The 15000-nt window shown below is 39.7% G+C and overlaps 1 protein-coding gene across 52 annotated transcripts in view; it reads right to left on the reverse strand.

Annotated features, from left to right (window-relative positions):
* Positions 1 to 15000, reverse strand: part of GTDC1 (glycosyltransferase like domain containing 1) — a 168061-nt gene that overhangs the window by 20221 nt on the left and 132840 nt on the right. For 51 of the 52 annotated variants that reach the window (XR_003076011.3, XR_003076010.3, XR_005861258.2 and 48 more), the window contains one exon: positions 937 to 1046. Coding sequence is in view for 43 of the 52 variants with exons in the window: in XM_025152235.3 (XP_025008003.2) it covers positions 937 to 1046 (110 nt within the window). In the remaining 9 variants the exon portion in view is untranslated. Of the gene's footprint in view, positions 1 to 936; positions 1047 to 1408; positions 6504 to 15000 lie in introns of those variants that run through there. The other variant, XM_040703504.2, reaches the window with a different exon arrangement.

Genomic DNA, 15000 nt, shown 5'->3' on the forward strand with positions numbered 1-15000 from the left:
TACTACCAAATCATGCCTTATTTGTGCAATCCAGATGGGCCACAGGCGGGGACCTAAACGTTATATGGATCCGATCCATTTCCCATTGTCTTAAAAGCAGCAAAATCAAAACTAAAAGAATCGAAAATTAACAGTCCTGGAGGTAACAGATAGTACAGAACTGGCAAAAGGACAGATTTTCAGCTGGTCCCAAGTCCCATTCTACATACTGAAGCAGCAGAGGGATACAAGTCTACAACTTGGAAAACACAGACGAGCTATAACACCCCATATTTCGGTTCATCTGTAGCTGATACACATTTGTAAAAGTTTTAATTTACTGCGTGCACATCCATTGCGGGATCTGATCATTCTGTTTATTACCACAAGCCCTCAGACACAAAGCAGTGCGTATACAGAATAAACTCCATTTCTTTTGCAAATGAATAGAACTGTTTGCAGGGTAGAGGTTGTCAGAAACCAAGGAAAGGATGGACTGTGCAAAAGAGTGGTAGAAAAATATTAAAGATTAATGATCACTTTCAGAGACACAAACCAGAAGCTCTCGCACAAGTTCTTAACCCCATGTTCGGAAGGGAACTAAGTGCTTTCACCTGCTAAAATCTGAGTCTGGGTTTCAGACGAGTGACCCAGGCTGAAACATTTTATTTCCGATCCGAACCACCCACCTAACTGGATGCTTCAATAAATGCAGACGTGCTAATAAAACACAAGTTATACACATGGTTTTGTACTGCTAAGGAAAGTGAAAAATACTTGCTGTCTCAAATCATTTTAATTGAGCAACCTATCGGTAGTATTTCATTTTCCAAGTAAAAAACATTTAAAATAAGTTGTTTCCACTAACATAGCAAAATGCAGGAAAAATCCCCCCCGGAAATATCTATTTTATGGTAACTTTATGTTAAAGAATTAAAAAACAAAAGGAAAAGGTACCTGGAACATCAGTGAAAGTCTCCCCGAGGACGGACACGTGAAAAGGTAGCTCCTGCTCCTTCAGTTTCAGCAGCACTTTAAAGAAAGTTTCAGGATCTTTGTCATGTTCCCTTGAAATAAACAGAACTTATCTCAGCATCACTTGTGTTTACTCGAGAAATTGTTTTCTGTTTACCAGAACAGTATTTATCTTCAGTTCTACTTTGAGTATAAATTCCCTCTTTGTTTATACAGCATGCTTGAATATTTTCCTCAACCCAGCACTCAGGAACAGAACTGTTTCATGTGATGCTTCTCTCTCTTCCCTGTCCTCAAACAATGCAACATCACACTAGAGAAAGGATAAGGTGAGAAAAAAACACGATCATCTCTACTTTTTCCTTATGTATACAATCTTCTTTTCAGAATATATTCTTATAGAAGATTGCATACTTATCCTATAGTATATTTTGCCCTTTTTTTTTTTTTTTTCCCAGGAATAACACATTACTAAAAAACTTTTGCTAAAAAAATAGGATTTCCCCAGCCAGAATGTCATGAATCTGTGTACCAATGGAAAGCTCCCAATCCCTTCAGTGCTTCAGGTGAAGAAGAAAGGAGAGAACTAATAGGAGGCAAAAACAAATTTGGTTACTAACAAAGTGGAACAAAAACAATTTGTTTGTCTACTGCCTTTACCAGGACATGACAAATGGTTAAAAAGATCTCACAAATGATCTAGATCTCCAAAATTTGACAGATTATACTAAAAACAAAATAAGATACTTCCCCACGCTAAGGTGAATATTACATACATCTCGCATTTCATTATTCTGCTTTAAATTATTGTATTTTAGACAGATGTGCACCATATGCCTTTAAGATATTTTGATTTTAGTTATTATTTAGAAAACTCCACTGTTTTCCTTCCTGTACTAAGGGAAAACCTACAGCTCAGTGGCCCTGTTGTCTTTCTTCACAGACTGATTTTCCAGAATGAATCTGTAGGTTTGTCACACCACTATATGAAAGATTAATAATTATATCGTTCAGAAAATCTGAAGCCAAATGACATCTGCAGCTCTACATGTGTTAATTTCTCATACAGTCAATATTTTTGGTTTAGGGAATTAAAACAAATTAATCTTATAATTAATATGACTTTCCTAGGCTGCAAAAATCGTCAGGAACCGGGAAGTTCTTCGAATCAGATACACTTTTTTTCTAATAGAAAGCCAGACAATAATTACTTAAAGAAGTTCTGCATCTCCCAGATTTGTTTTGTTCCAAATAATAAAGAGGAATGCAACAGCATAAGCTTCCTAATTTGTTTCACATCTGCAAACCAGGAGTCTTCACGGTGCTTCCAGTAACCGAAGTGGGTAAGACAGAGAATTCGGACAGAGAATTTCTTTCAGCTGCAAAAACACAACAGCCGCTTGGATTGACCTGTTTCTGGCAGGTAAATTATCAGTCCAAGCCTATTCCCAGTTCCCTGTTTGCCTCAGTTTCCCTCCCAGGCAGGTGCTCGTGGTGTGTGTAAGCGATCCTGAGAAGCGTTGAGGCCTGCAGCTTCCCATCCACAAGTGGGCCCTGACAGACAGAGCCGTGACGCTCACATGGATCCTTCCAAGCTTTTCACAGCCACTCTATCGGCTTCGCAGTCACAAAAAGTCCTTCCAGAAAAGGAAATGCTTTCCCTCTCCCTTTCCAGAAGAGACCAGGGGTCCCAGAGGCAGCCAAAAGTGGAGGATGCTGTTGGAGCCACATTGTCAAGGAGCTGGCAGGAGAACGTGAAGCCTCGCGGCTCGGAGAAGCCACATAAGCTGCACATATTTAGGAAAACTGATAGGAATTGGAAGTTGCAGCTTTGTTTAATAGGTGGGGAGGAACAGAAGGAAAATTTGGCACCCAGAAGGAATGCTGAAAGAGGAAATGTTTCCTCTGCACTGGAGGCTTTCTTAAGGGTTTTCTGATGTAGGTGATCCTCCTTTCTCATCCCCTCTGAAAATATTTGGCTTTTATACAATACTCGGAGGTTTCAGTGACCCATTTTGTGAACTTTGCCATTTTTTTCTACCCAGAAGGTCATATACTGTCTGAGCTGTTCGTTCCTGTGGCTTTTCCACATCACAGCCACCTCATTTTCAGTCATTTTTGTTACGACCTAAAGCCAGCTTTTGGCATGTGCACCTACAGATGGCAATGCCTTCTTACACCTGCACGTTAGCAGTGGCATAGCTCCTGGTAGAAAGGACTAACGAACACAAGACCACCTCTTTACCACACCAAAGAGTGCTACATTTCTTGGCTGACATGGAGAAAGCCATATACAATCCAGTCTGCCTTACTCAGCAACAACTGCTAAACACACCAGATTGTCATAGCAGTGATCGTGGAAAAAGATGAACACAATATGGAATGTCTGTTCTGTAAAGATCTGCTCAAAATGACGTGCACTTTTGGCTGCATCTGTTGCATTTTGGAGCTTTATTAAACAATATTAATTATATATACTCCATTTCCTTAGGAAGGACTGCAAAATGGTATAAAAGCCTGATATAAAAATATAAAAATTTTTTCCGAGATATTACTTTTTGAGGAAAATTAAACTAATTTGATTCCAGGGTCTGGCTTAGCTATTTAGTTTAGGTATTTGAAATGCTCTTGGATTTTTAGTGGATATGATCTGCATCTGGTAAAGGAAAAGTAAGGACTGGGCACGGTATGAATGCAGTCTAAATTTCATCCTAAGAACATGAAAGCACCAGAATGGCCAAACTCCAGCTGCAAACTCCCACAAAATGGACACAGGCACCATCTGCTTCCTGCTCATACCTATATTTGCATTTGAGTGCAATGCTCTTGGAGATGCTCAGTCTCCAGGTTTAAATACTGCACACTAACATTTTTTACCTAGAATCATAGAATGGCCTGGGTTGAAAAGGACCACAATGCTCATCTAGTTTCAACCCCCCTGCTATGCGCAGGGTCACCAAGCACCAGACCAGGCTGCCCAGAGCCACATCCAGCCTGGCCTTGAAAAGCTTTTTAATTTTTCTGTCCCAAACACATATGAAGTCTAGCGGTCTGGGAGTGGGATCAGAGTTCATCCTGATTTATAGTGACTTCCCCTTTTAATCCAAAAAAACTTTCAGGACTGTCCCCAGATGAGCAATGGGAGGGCTGCAGCATCAGTACCCATCACTACTGAGCCTCTATTATCTCCGCCTTAGATTTTCTGTTTATAACATGGGTGTGATAGTATTACTTTTTCACCACAGAAGGACACTGTCAGGATTAATTGATGACTTGACATCCCTCTTTTCAGTCTAAAATGATTAAAAACCACAACGTCTTCACACTGCAGCAATGCACCTCTGTACAATCAGCGGTAAAAGACTTCAAAACACCCTTCTGCTATTCAGGGACTTTATTAATTTAGACCAAGAGCCCCAGATATTTGCCCTTTGCTGGAGCTGGAAGGAGAGTGCACACAAGTCAGCTGAACCTGAGATAATCCTTGCTGTTGCAGGACACCTACACCCTGACCAGTGATGGAAAATACATGAGGAGAATAAATAAATAAATAAATAAAAAGGAATAGCAGAATTTTATGCACTATCCTGTGTATACTCATCTCTTGAATTTAAGTGAAATTTAGTATGAGACCCAGATGGTTTTCTGTGACTTGAGCTTAAATTTTTAAGTATATGTAAACTTATACTTGGTGATAAACCCCGTTATTTAGAATTTGGAGAAAGATGCATAAAGATGCAATTGGGAAGAAGAAGAGTTGGACAAGAGAAACAGAACTTGCTCAAAGCCACAAAACGAATGCAATCTATTAAAAAAAAAAAACATCCAGTTTAAAATCTGTGCAAGTTAATAAGTAACATGGAAGTGCTGAGCCAGGGAGAAATTCTACATATTTCAGATAATGCTGCATGAAGGTTTGCAACGATTCTGGTCCTGCTGTCTCCCAGGGTGGGCCATACTCTGAAAGGGTTACAAATGAGCTCAGCTGAATGCAATATTAAAAAGCTTGATCTTAATCTTCTTAAGACATTTAGCATGGCCGATTTGCAGTATTTCAGTGGTAGAGAATTCAAAATGGTGAAGGGCACACAGTAATATTTCACTTCAGACAGTGCTTGAAATCCAAGCGACTCAAAACATTTCTTACACAACAGTACATAAAACACATGGAGAGCCCGGAGAGGAACAGCAGCATTAGTTCCAAGTCACAGATGAGCAGCCTATGGTAAGCATCAGGTAAGGAACCCACCTTCCAACCTGTGTGCATCTCCTGTTGCCTTCTAACTTCATAAAATCTCTTGAATGTCAGACAGGCAAAGGTGAGAAGTAGAATTACTAAAACAGGTAAAAAATCTTCAGAAGTCAAAGGAGCATTTTAGCACTTTTCTAACATATACACCAAGAGGTGAAACACGTTCCTGGCTATCTGCAGTTATTGACAGAAAATGGCTCACAGAAGAGGCCACTGAAGAATTCTTCATTATTTATGAGGTTGGGCAGCGTTTATGGAGACAGAAAAAAAAAATAGGAAAAGGCAGAAGGTTGGGAAGGAAGGAAAGAATACAGAAGAGTCAGACTCTGATGGAAATAGAAGCTGCCGAGAGCATCTGAGAGCACTATCAGTGACAGAGAAAAGGTCAGAAAAATATCAGTAAAGATATAAATTAGGAAGCAAAAATAAAACTGCACAGTAATTAAAGAAGAAGAATGGAACAGAAAGAGAATAAAAAGAGGAAAGACATTCAGCAATGTTAGAAGAGAAGCACGGTGCAGAGAGGATGGAGAACAAAAGAATCAAGGACGAGAAGGTAGAAAACCCATACAATCCATTGAAAAACTTCAAATTTCTGAGACAATGAAGGAGAAGAATAGCAGGGGCTGTTGAGAGCTGGGAGAGCAGCAAGGCAAGACTCACAGCTTTATCGCAAGCAGAGCCAGAAGCTGGAAGGTGCCCTTATCCCATTAATGTTCTTTGTTTGGGTGATAAAAGCAGGAACTTGAGGTTCTCTACCGGTTTGGCTGATACACTGCAGACCTGGGGAGGGCGATGGAGGATGCCACAGGCTGATAAGAGGACACATATGACAACAGCCTCCTGCTGACCCTCTATCTCATTTTCAAGAAAAAAAACAGCAGCACATGAAAAAATGGGGCAATCCAGAAATGCATACTCTGCTGAACTAGAAATGGGGCTTCACTTCATACCAAAACCAACCAACAGAAAAATTATCAGCGATTGAAGACTACAATGCACTATTTACTAGAACACACCTTGATATTTTGCATTACATTTTGAGGTCAGTAAAATTTGAATCTAGGCTTATTATAATCCAATAATGTTAGAAATCAACAGCGTAGTTACAAGGAAAGAAGCACGGCCTTCAGAACAGAGAATTACAGAGTTCTGGTCTTTTCCTGACACTGATTTCCCACGAGAGCGCTCTGCCCAGGTTTCCTCATCTGTACGATGCAGCTTTACAGGAGCTTTCATTTCCAGAAGTGTGCTGAGGGTCGGAGTCAGTAAATACTTCTGGAAGATAATATTCTTCCTAAAGTGAGAGGACTTGTGTTACAAGCCTATCCAGCACACCAATGAAATACATTTAAATAATTATTTTCATGGAGGGCAGAAGACTTTCCTAAATCAAATGATTCTAGTCATACATTTTCTATGTTGACACATACACAAAAAAAAAAAGAAACAAAAAAAATTATTAAAAAATTCTAATACCAAATTTCTGGTAACAAGGCTCCCGATAACTGCAAAAGAGGAAATATTACTGCCAGGAAAGAGCTGTTAGGAAAGAAACAGGGGAAAAAGAAATAACTATGAAAATGCAAACATGAAGGAAAAGTTAATTGCTTTCCATTCATTCAATTTATCACAGTATTTTTTCCGTCTTTTTACATCTCCAGTGTGAGGCAGAGGTACAGTGTGAATATGTTGTTAAGTCCAATGAGTTTTCTTCTTCAGCTGATATGCTTACAAAATATCTCTGCTGTAATTGTGCCTCTAAACATTGTCTGGCATCATCAGCATCAAAAGTTACTGCAACATCTAATACCCACTCAGTTAACAGAAAATGGAGTCAGCTAGAAGAAAATGCTTTTGTATAATCATCACTGATAAAAAAAGATGCTGAAGAATAAATTCCAGGCAGCAATTTGGAGGTCCTACAACTGAAAAAGGCCCTGATGCTCACCTGTGCTTCCAAAACACTTGTGCACGCCAAGGGATTCAAAGTTGGCAGGGGACAGGCACAAAGCAGCTGAACACTACTGGCAAACACCGTGTTTTATTTTCTATTATAGCCCATGACTTATTTACAGTGAGGAGCGTGTATTTTACCTTCTGATTTTTTTTTTTTTTTAAATTGCTGGCCTGAGAAAAATGGGTGGCATTTTGCTTTACGCTGGAAAAGCATTTTCTCCTATCTTGCATTATCTCGAGGAGATTCATAAAAAAAGAACCTTGGGAGTTTATTGTTTAGATTCTTCTTCTTCTCCCCTCACAATTCATGAAGAAAAATCTCAAAATAAAATATTACCCATTCTCCACCCAAAGAAACCTCAGGATCACCATCAGTCATTGAGCCTCCTGCTTATTTCCTAAAGAGAGATTAACCTTTGGAGACAAAGACCGCTCTTTGGTCTCAGTTCCATTGGTGTAAAAATCAATGCGCTTTTATTCAGATGCCTTTCTTTCATTTCTTTTACTCCAAATTAGTTAATCTAGCTTTTCACAAGTGCAGGATTTAGATGAAAATAATTTCTGTTGTATTTGCCACGGAATGCACTCACTGCTATGGACTACCTTGACTAGCTTATTTAAAAAATGAACTTCCTTTTGTGTTCCAAAGGTAATATGACAAATGGTCCCCTGTTGTTGGGACTCACAGTAAGCAAGATAAAGAATCTGAGTGATGCTGACAGCCCTGATAACCCTACCTAGTATACCCCCATTGTAATTCCACGTACCATAAAAAATCATGCCACGGTAATAATGGATGGGTATGAATATGATAATAAGTGGCTAAGAATTTTCTCAGGTGGTTCACTGGAAGAACAGAAGAATCAAACATAAGTCACTACATGAAAAATACTCTCTTACACATTTGCCTGACATTAGAAAATCCACCATACTAAACTCAGGGGAATAACACTGCCCATTCCTCTCTAATTTTCAAAGTGAACTCATATCACCAAACTGTGACTACTGAATATTCCCCTAAATGCTCTTTCTGGGTCAAAAAGCACGTCCTGGCCACTAATGAATACTGTGAGGGGAGTGAGCATAGGTACCAAACACAACTCTGGCTTTTTGGATTTGTGAAACTGTCCTCTGCAAGGATGGAGCTCCTAAGAAGGAACTCTTTTGGCAAGAAGACCAAGGTTTGTAAGTCATTAGTCAAAGAGACTGACACAACTACACATCTCACAGCTTTCAGAACAAGGAATGAACGCATTGCATTGAGACAAGCTTTCACACAACCGCAAGCAAGGAAAAGCAGAGATTGGAGAAGACAAAGGGAGAAAGGAAAGATGAAAACAAGGAGAAGAGGAGAGTTAGGAGGAAAAGAAGGGAGTGAGAGAAGAAAATCACATATTGCAGTGCAGTAAGAAGAAGAAATTAATTAAAAGGAGCTTCGAAGGAAGAAGCAGAAGAAACATAACCCCCCCATTACTGGTGAAAATAAGGAAGAATATTAGATCATTAGCTAGGGAACAACTTGATTTTTGCCTCTCAGAAGGTATTTGCACGCTTTGGTGACAGGTGCTGTATATTACAAAGGGGGCTGGTGGCTCTGTCTGTTAAGTTTGCCTGGGACTTGTTACAAAACCCTTTCTGTCCATGTTTATGATGTTTCCCAGGACTGAAGCTATCTTGGACTATGATCTTCCAGAAAAAATGCTGCCAAAAATTTTCTAGAACAGCCAAAGAACAAGATTTAAAAGTCCCACTACCTAATGCAACTGCAACGCATATCTTGCATACATTACATTACATTTCAAAGAAGCCTCTGTTCTATGCATTCAAGTCTCATTTTATTTTTGAGCGAGAACTGAATATATAAATGGGTTTGATTTTATGTCAAAGAAATGCTTTTTATTGCCCTTGTGAAGATCTTCCTAAAAACGTCCACATCTTGGACACATCTCAGATCAGTCAGGCTGCTGAAATCCAGGCAGAATCAAACATCTGAACTGCAAACACAGAGCTTGACTTCACTTTCAAGGATTCCTCTCCTGGACTCAGAATAACATCATCAGACTTTGCAGAATAAAGAATTAGTTTGTATGCATTAAGAATACAAAATCACAAGAAAAAGGGGAAGACTTGCTTAAGAAAAAGACAATGGAGAAAATAGGGGATGAAGAGACAGAAAGTGCTAATGGTAAAATGTGCTCTTCTAGTTTGACTAAAACTCTCAGAAGTGAACCACAAAAAGCGTAAGGAATGAATAAGATCTGATCAATTTGACCAGCTCTACAAAAATAGCACAGCAAAGTACTAGTGAGATGAGTGAAGACAGAAAGGGTGGGAGACAAAAAGACATAAGACCAGGTCAGATCATGTGAGGTGATAAACTGATTAAGAAAATTAATGGGAGAGATCAAGAGGGCAATGCAGTAAGGTTGGACAATGGGGCCTATGAGCAAGCAGGAATCAAATAGGACAGTACCATGTGAAGGTAGGGAGAGTGATGGGAACTTCTAGACAAAAGAAATGCTGAGAAATTGTGGGAGAGGAAAATGAGATGCAGATTTGCTGCAAAAGAGGAACAGAAAGGAGGACATGCCTGTGGAACTGAGCCTGGAAAAGAGAAAAGAAAGATGTTTGAAAGAGAAAGGTCAAGATGACTTTGGGAGAAAGGAACAGAAAAAAATTGCTTTGATGGCAACAGTTGGAAGAGCGTAAGCCCCCTTCCTTCGCAGCCATGAAAGGACTCCTTCGTCCCAGCAGTTCACATGCATTCCTGCTAAAAAATTGGGTTTTGCAGCTGCTCAAAGAAGAAAGACATCATGAAATGAATCTCTCATCAAGGAGAAGGGCAGAGACAAGCTTACTGGAGCTTTTATGTCAAACTGGGCTACACTGATCCCAAACATTTAAGTTCTTAATTTTTCCAGCCCTATGTTTAAGTCAAGATCGTCTTTTCAACCATGGCTGAAACACTTGTCATGAGAGCCTTCAGAGGACAGCACTAAAGTGGCTGCGCTATGAGCATCTGGGTAGGATAGAGGGAACAAAGAAGGAAGGTTTCTACATATGACATTTGAAACAGAATCTTGATGCTATTTGCCTTCTACTTCAAAATGCAAAAGCATCCCCTGTAGCAGAAAAGCACTCACAGGGCTCGAGTTTTGCTTCTGGTGCAGATAACACTGCTTTTACAATCACTTACTGCTCTGACTATGTGCACCCCAGGTAGGATGTGCTTTAACCTCGACTTTACAGGAGTGGAAAAAGAGTTGACACCAAATTTCTCCATATATAAAGAGGAGCAAAATAAGGCTGCAGAGCTTGAACAGAGAAAAGAAAGTACAGTGCTTAGTAGAAGTGAAAGAACCGAATGTATTTGGGGAAGCAGTGAGTAAAAAAGAAAGTTTTATTTTAATATGATTCTTTTTCAACCTATTAAGTTCTCCAATATCAGAATGAAGTCTGCTAAAAGTTAGTAAATAAAGGCTTTCTGGAGAGCTTTATTAAATCACTTATGACTTATCAAGTTAAAACTCCCACTCAGATATCTTAATAAAACTTTCAGAGAATATATTTAATTTTACTGGAAACCAGAAACCGATTGCTAACCACAGGAGTTACTGCGTGCTACATCACTGAACAGCTTTCTGTAAATAGAATATTTACCAACAACTTGGATTTAGTTCTCTAAAGTTTCAGTTTCTGAAGGTCAAATAACTATGTAACTGCTTAATAAAGAAGCAAAGAAGTACCTCTAAATATCTCCAAGCTCTGATGGGCTTATATGCTGCTCCTTAGGTGAGGTATTAGCAAAGCTTATTTATTTTCATTTCCAAGGCTTTTATTTGCTCACTCCCTTGTGGTAAAGCTGATTTCCATGATGATTCCCTTCTTAATTTTAATACCCTTTTTACTCATCATATAGACATAAGAATTTTCCATAAAATAATGAAACCCTTCCAAAGGAAATGAAGACAACTAGGAAAGTAAACTACAGCTTACTTTTTTTTTTTTTCCAATTAATTGATCCACTGTCATATGCATATATGAAAGATTTTTTTTAATGAAAGGAAAATAAGGTTAATTAACATAAAACCCCTCACTCCTTGAGATGTTGAATTTTGAATTTTATCCATGCTGCCTTAAGTGCCTTGATTTCCCAGTAATGACCTAGTTCTCCTAATGAGTAACATTAACCCCTGGCTGTAGCTGTCCAGGACTTAATTGTCAACTGGAGCTGAAATAGGAGAGTTTGCCGATCAGCAGGTATGTGGTATATTAACTCATGTCATTTCAGACTCTAATAAATAAATCTGTTGCTAAGGTAACAGGAACATCAGCTGTATCACTTTTTTTTTCTCTTCTTTCCCCCCCCTTTTTAAAGGAAAGTGCCTTTCACACCGAGCTTTTTAAAAAGGAAATTAACTACATGTAACCTTAATTAGAAGAAACATCGTTTCTCATCTGAGAAACATATCTACATTAATGAAAAAAGGCATTCAAAAAGAGGACTGCTTTCTGCTGTGACCGGAGTAACTGAAATGATTTCCCTCAAGTGAAGGAATGCAATTTGAAGTACACATCTGAGTGAAAACAGATCACAAAATATTTTAGCTTTTTGTATTTCTGAGATAGTTCTCCTCTGCTTTATTACACTGCTGATACCAAATGAGCGAAATGCTTCAGCTACTAATCAGCAGCCTGGGCAATTGAAACCAGATGAGAAAAAATACCACTCAAAACCTAACACCTTCACTACTCTCTGTGTATCTTCCAATATGATTGGCAGAAACACAATCTTCTGGAAGGATAAAAAATGCTCCAGCACTAACTCATCAGACTTATCAGCTAATGAAAATTTAAGTACCTGATTTAAACACAGATGCCATTGCTCCTCTCTGTCCCACAGCCACAGCTACCTGAAGCTTGAATGGGAAAAGCAGGAGGAGACGGGTGCAGTCATCACAGCTGGGCAACAAGAACACATCACAAAAGGCACATGTGATTTGGGTATTTGCTTTCTGCCTCAGTTTCTCCACCTGCAAGATCAGACTCTGAATTCTGATTTTAGAGTAACAGATCTGAAGTTTTACAAAAAGACAAACTCTATATTTATGCAAGTAGTAAAACTGCAAGTGATGCTCACTATAGGAGGAGAATTTTCACAATTGAGACATCTCTATTATACGGTGAAAATTTCTGCAAGATCTCAGAAACAAAGATTAAGGAATAGTGCATCTTCCACTGGAACAATTCAATATCCCAAATTCCTGGCTGCTGGAAGAAGTTTCAAGATTAGAGATTAGATTTCACCAATGAATGAACAACAAAATAAGACAAATACTTCCAAACTCCCCTTCCAGATCACATTTAAATCTGAACTTCCCAGAGTATTTAATCAACTTTCAAGTCCACTCTTCAAAACAAACTAATATCTCATCTCAAACATAACTCTGGATTGCATGAAAAAGAAGTCAGACTCTTCTCTTTTTGCCTTAGGTGTTCAAGAAGTCAAGGTGTCAGCTTCTACTTAATCATGCAAATCTATATACACATTCATGGCAATTCACCGTTTGTCATCTGTACTGCACTTTTGGTGAACGCTGTTTGGGAGTATTAGATAACTTTTCTTGCACACTTCTAAAAAGTATCCATTTTAAAACTGTTATTGTACGTCCTATAAACTCTTTATCATATCTGGTACCTTTTAGTTAAGGTTGTATAAACACCTGCATTTTAAGCCTTTGCTTTCAGTCTGCCTTATCTACCCAACACTTCCACCTTTTAGGATTAAATTTGCCAGAATCAGCTGCTTTTCAAAGATGAAGTTTTCCTGTAGCCGCTCTCTCACCATTTAGCACAAAGCCAGAGCCAAGTTCTCTGCTATTTCCCCATACAAGGTGGCAGAGAAGCACCAACCTGCTGAGATTTCCCTGAAATGGAGGATTTTGTGGGTGACGCAAGCAGGATCCTTTCTTCTGAAAACGATCAACCTCTGCCTTCCTTAAGTGATGCTGCACGTGTAGCCATCTGGAAAGGAAAAGCAACCAACCCCTACAATTCTGTGATTCTGCTGGGGATGCCCATTGAGGCTAATAACAGCTTTGAGTACTCAAAGGCGATTTCGAGGTGGAGCACTTTCATCTTCTGCTGCCTTTCTACACCTGAATTCCTGGTGGGATAAATTTATTCTGCAGTGTGAGCAAAATATGACTTGGGTATAGATTCACTGTGTATTAAAGAAACTGCATTCTCAAGAGTCTCTGTATTAAACACTTCTGAATTCTGAATTCCCGTTAAAGCTGAACACACAAACTACACAAATTCTGTATGGCATTGCTGAGATGAAAAGTCACAAGGTGCTACAATTAAAAATACGCCCTCTTAGGATCCTCTTCTTTGCAGTTTGCAGGGGACTTGTGTCTGGTAGTGCAGTGATGGGCACATGGCGAACACAAAACAAGCTTTTCTCTACAGACTCCTTTCTTCAGCTCTTTGAGTTCAGTGATGCTCTACATCCAAACCAGGCAGTGAGGCACAGCGCTATCTCTGTGCACACCATTTTCCCTTAGACCAGAAATCTGCAGATAAATTTTTGCAATCTGGGTTTTTTTCTCTTCTGCATTTCCTCATCGTGACTTCCACTGCAGTTCCTCACCCTCCTGTATCTCCTTCCCCACGCACTTGTCACACACAGTTACGTACAACGTGAGATAATAGGTTTATCTGATTTTTCACGAGACTTGATAAGGGCTATTTGTTTGCGTGTGTGTGTAAATTCTGGCCGATTCCATGTGTGATCTTTTATCACACCCATGCAATTAGGGGAAGAAGAATTGATTTCTGACAACTTTCCGTTATCGAGTCTTTAACTGCTGAGATGATACAGCACAGACAGGGAAGAAAGAAAGAACATGAGACCCTTGAATTAAAAGAAACACTGCAGGTCTTCTCCATGAAAGAAAGGAGTGAAGAGCCCAGAATTTTACAGTAATAAATTCAGTATGTGGCATCTGCATGATGTGGGCTATGGTTTGGGGGTGCAGTGCGTTTGCAACTTTCCACATTCACTACCACACTCAAATGCAGTATGAGAGGAGGAACAAGCTGGCGTAGCCTCAGTTACAGCAAAAGCTTTTGCAGGTGCCCCTGGCCTTGCTGGGGGGCAGCGAGAGGGAATAATGTAAGCACATAAATGCTTGTGTGCAAATTTTGTGGTGAGAAAGGATTGTGCCACTTCAGCCACCACCATCACCATCATATGCACTGAGAGCACACATTATTACCTTGGAAAGCAAACCTGTGGGATAGTAGACAGTGCTGATCAAATCTGGGGACTTTGTCCATTGATCATTGCAATTTTGCTGTCTGTTTCCACCAAAGCACATTTACACAGAGGGAAAACTAATTCTTTGGCAGAGCCGCTGTCACAGAGAGACGCTCGGAAACCATCGCAGCCTTTTATCCAGACCTCTGGCTATAAGTCATTTCTATTAACAGTGCCTTGCTATAGATGTTTATAACAAAACATTAAAGACTTGGTGAGAAAGGAGAAAACAAATTACTCTGCAGAGAACCTAGCAACTCTGCTAAAATACTGTCAGTTATTTATCTGCTGTCAGCAGAGGTTGCACACTGTAATCCTTGACAGGCTCGGATTCGGGAAGAATGAGGAGAAGGGGCAGGGATTGCAGTTGAGGGCCTGTTCTCATGCAAAGGCATTTTAACACAGATTTAAAGCGAGAACACAGATCTGAGAAACGTCGCTCTGGATTTGAGCCGTCTCCCCACAGGCCGGGCCCACCCGCGGCCGGGCCTGGGAGGTCGGCACCTCCTCTCCT

The sequence above is a fragment of the Gallus gallus genome, chromosome 7 (assembly GCF_016699485.2).
Source record: "Gallus gallus isolate bGalGal1 chromosome 7, bGalGal1.mat.broiler.GRCg7b, whole genome shotgun sequence".
NCBI lineage: Eukaryota > Metazoa > Chordata > Aves > Galliformes > Phasianidae > Gallus > Gallus gallus.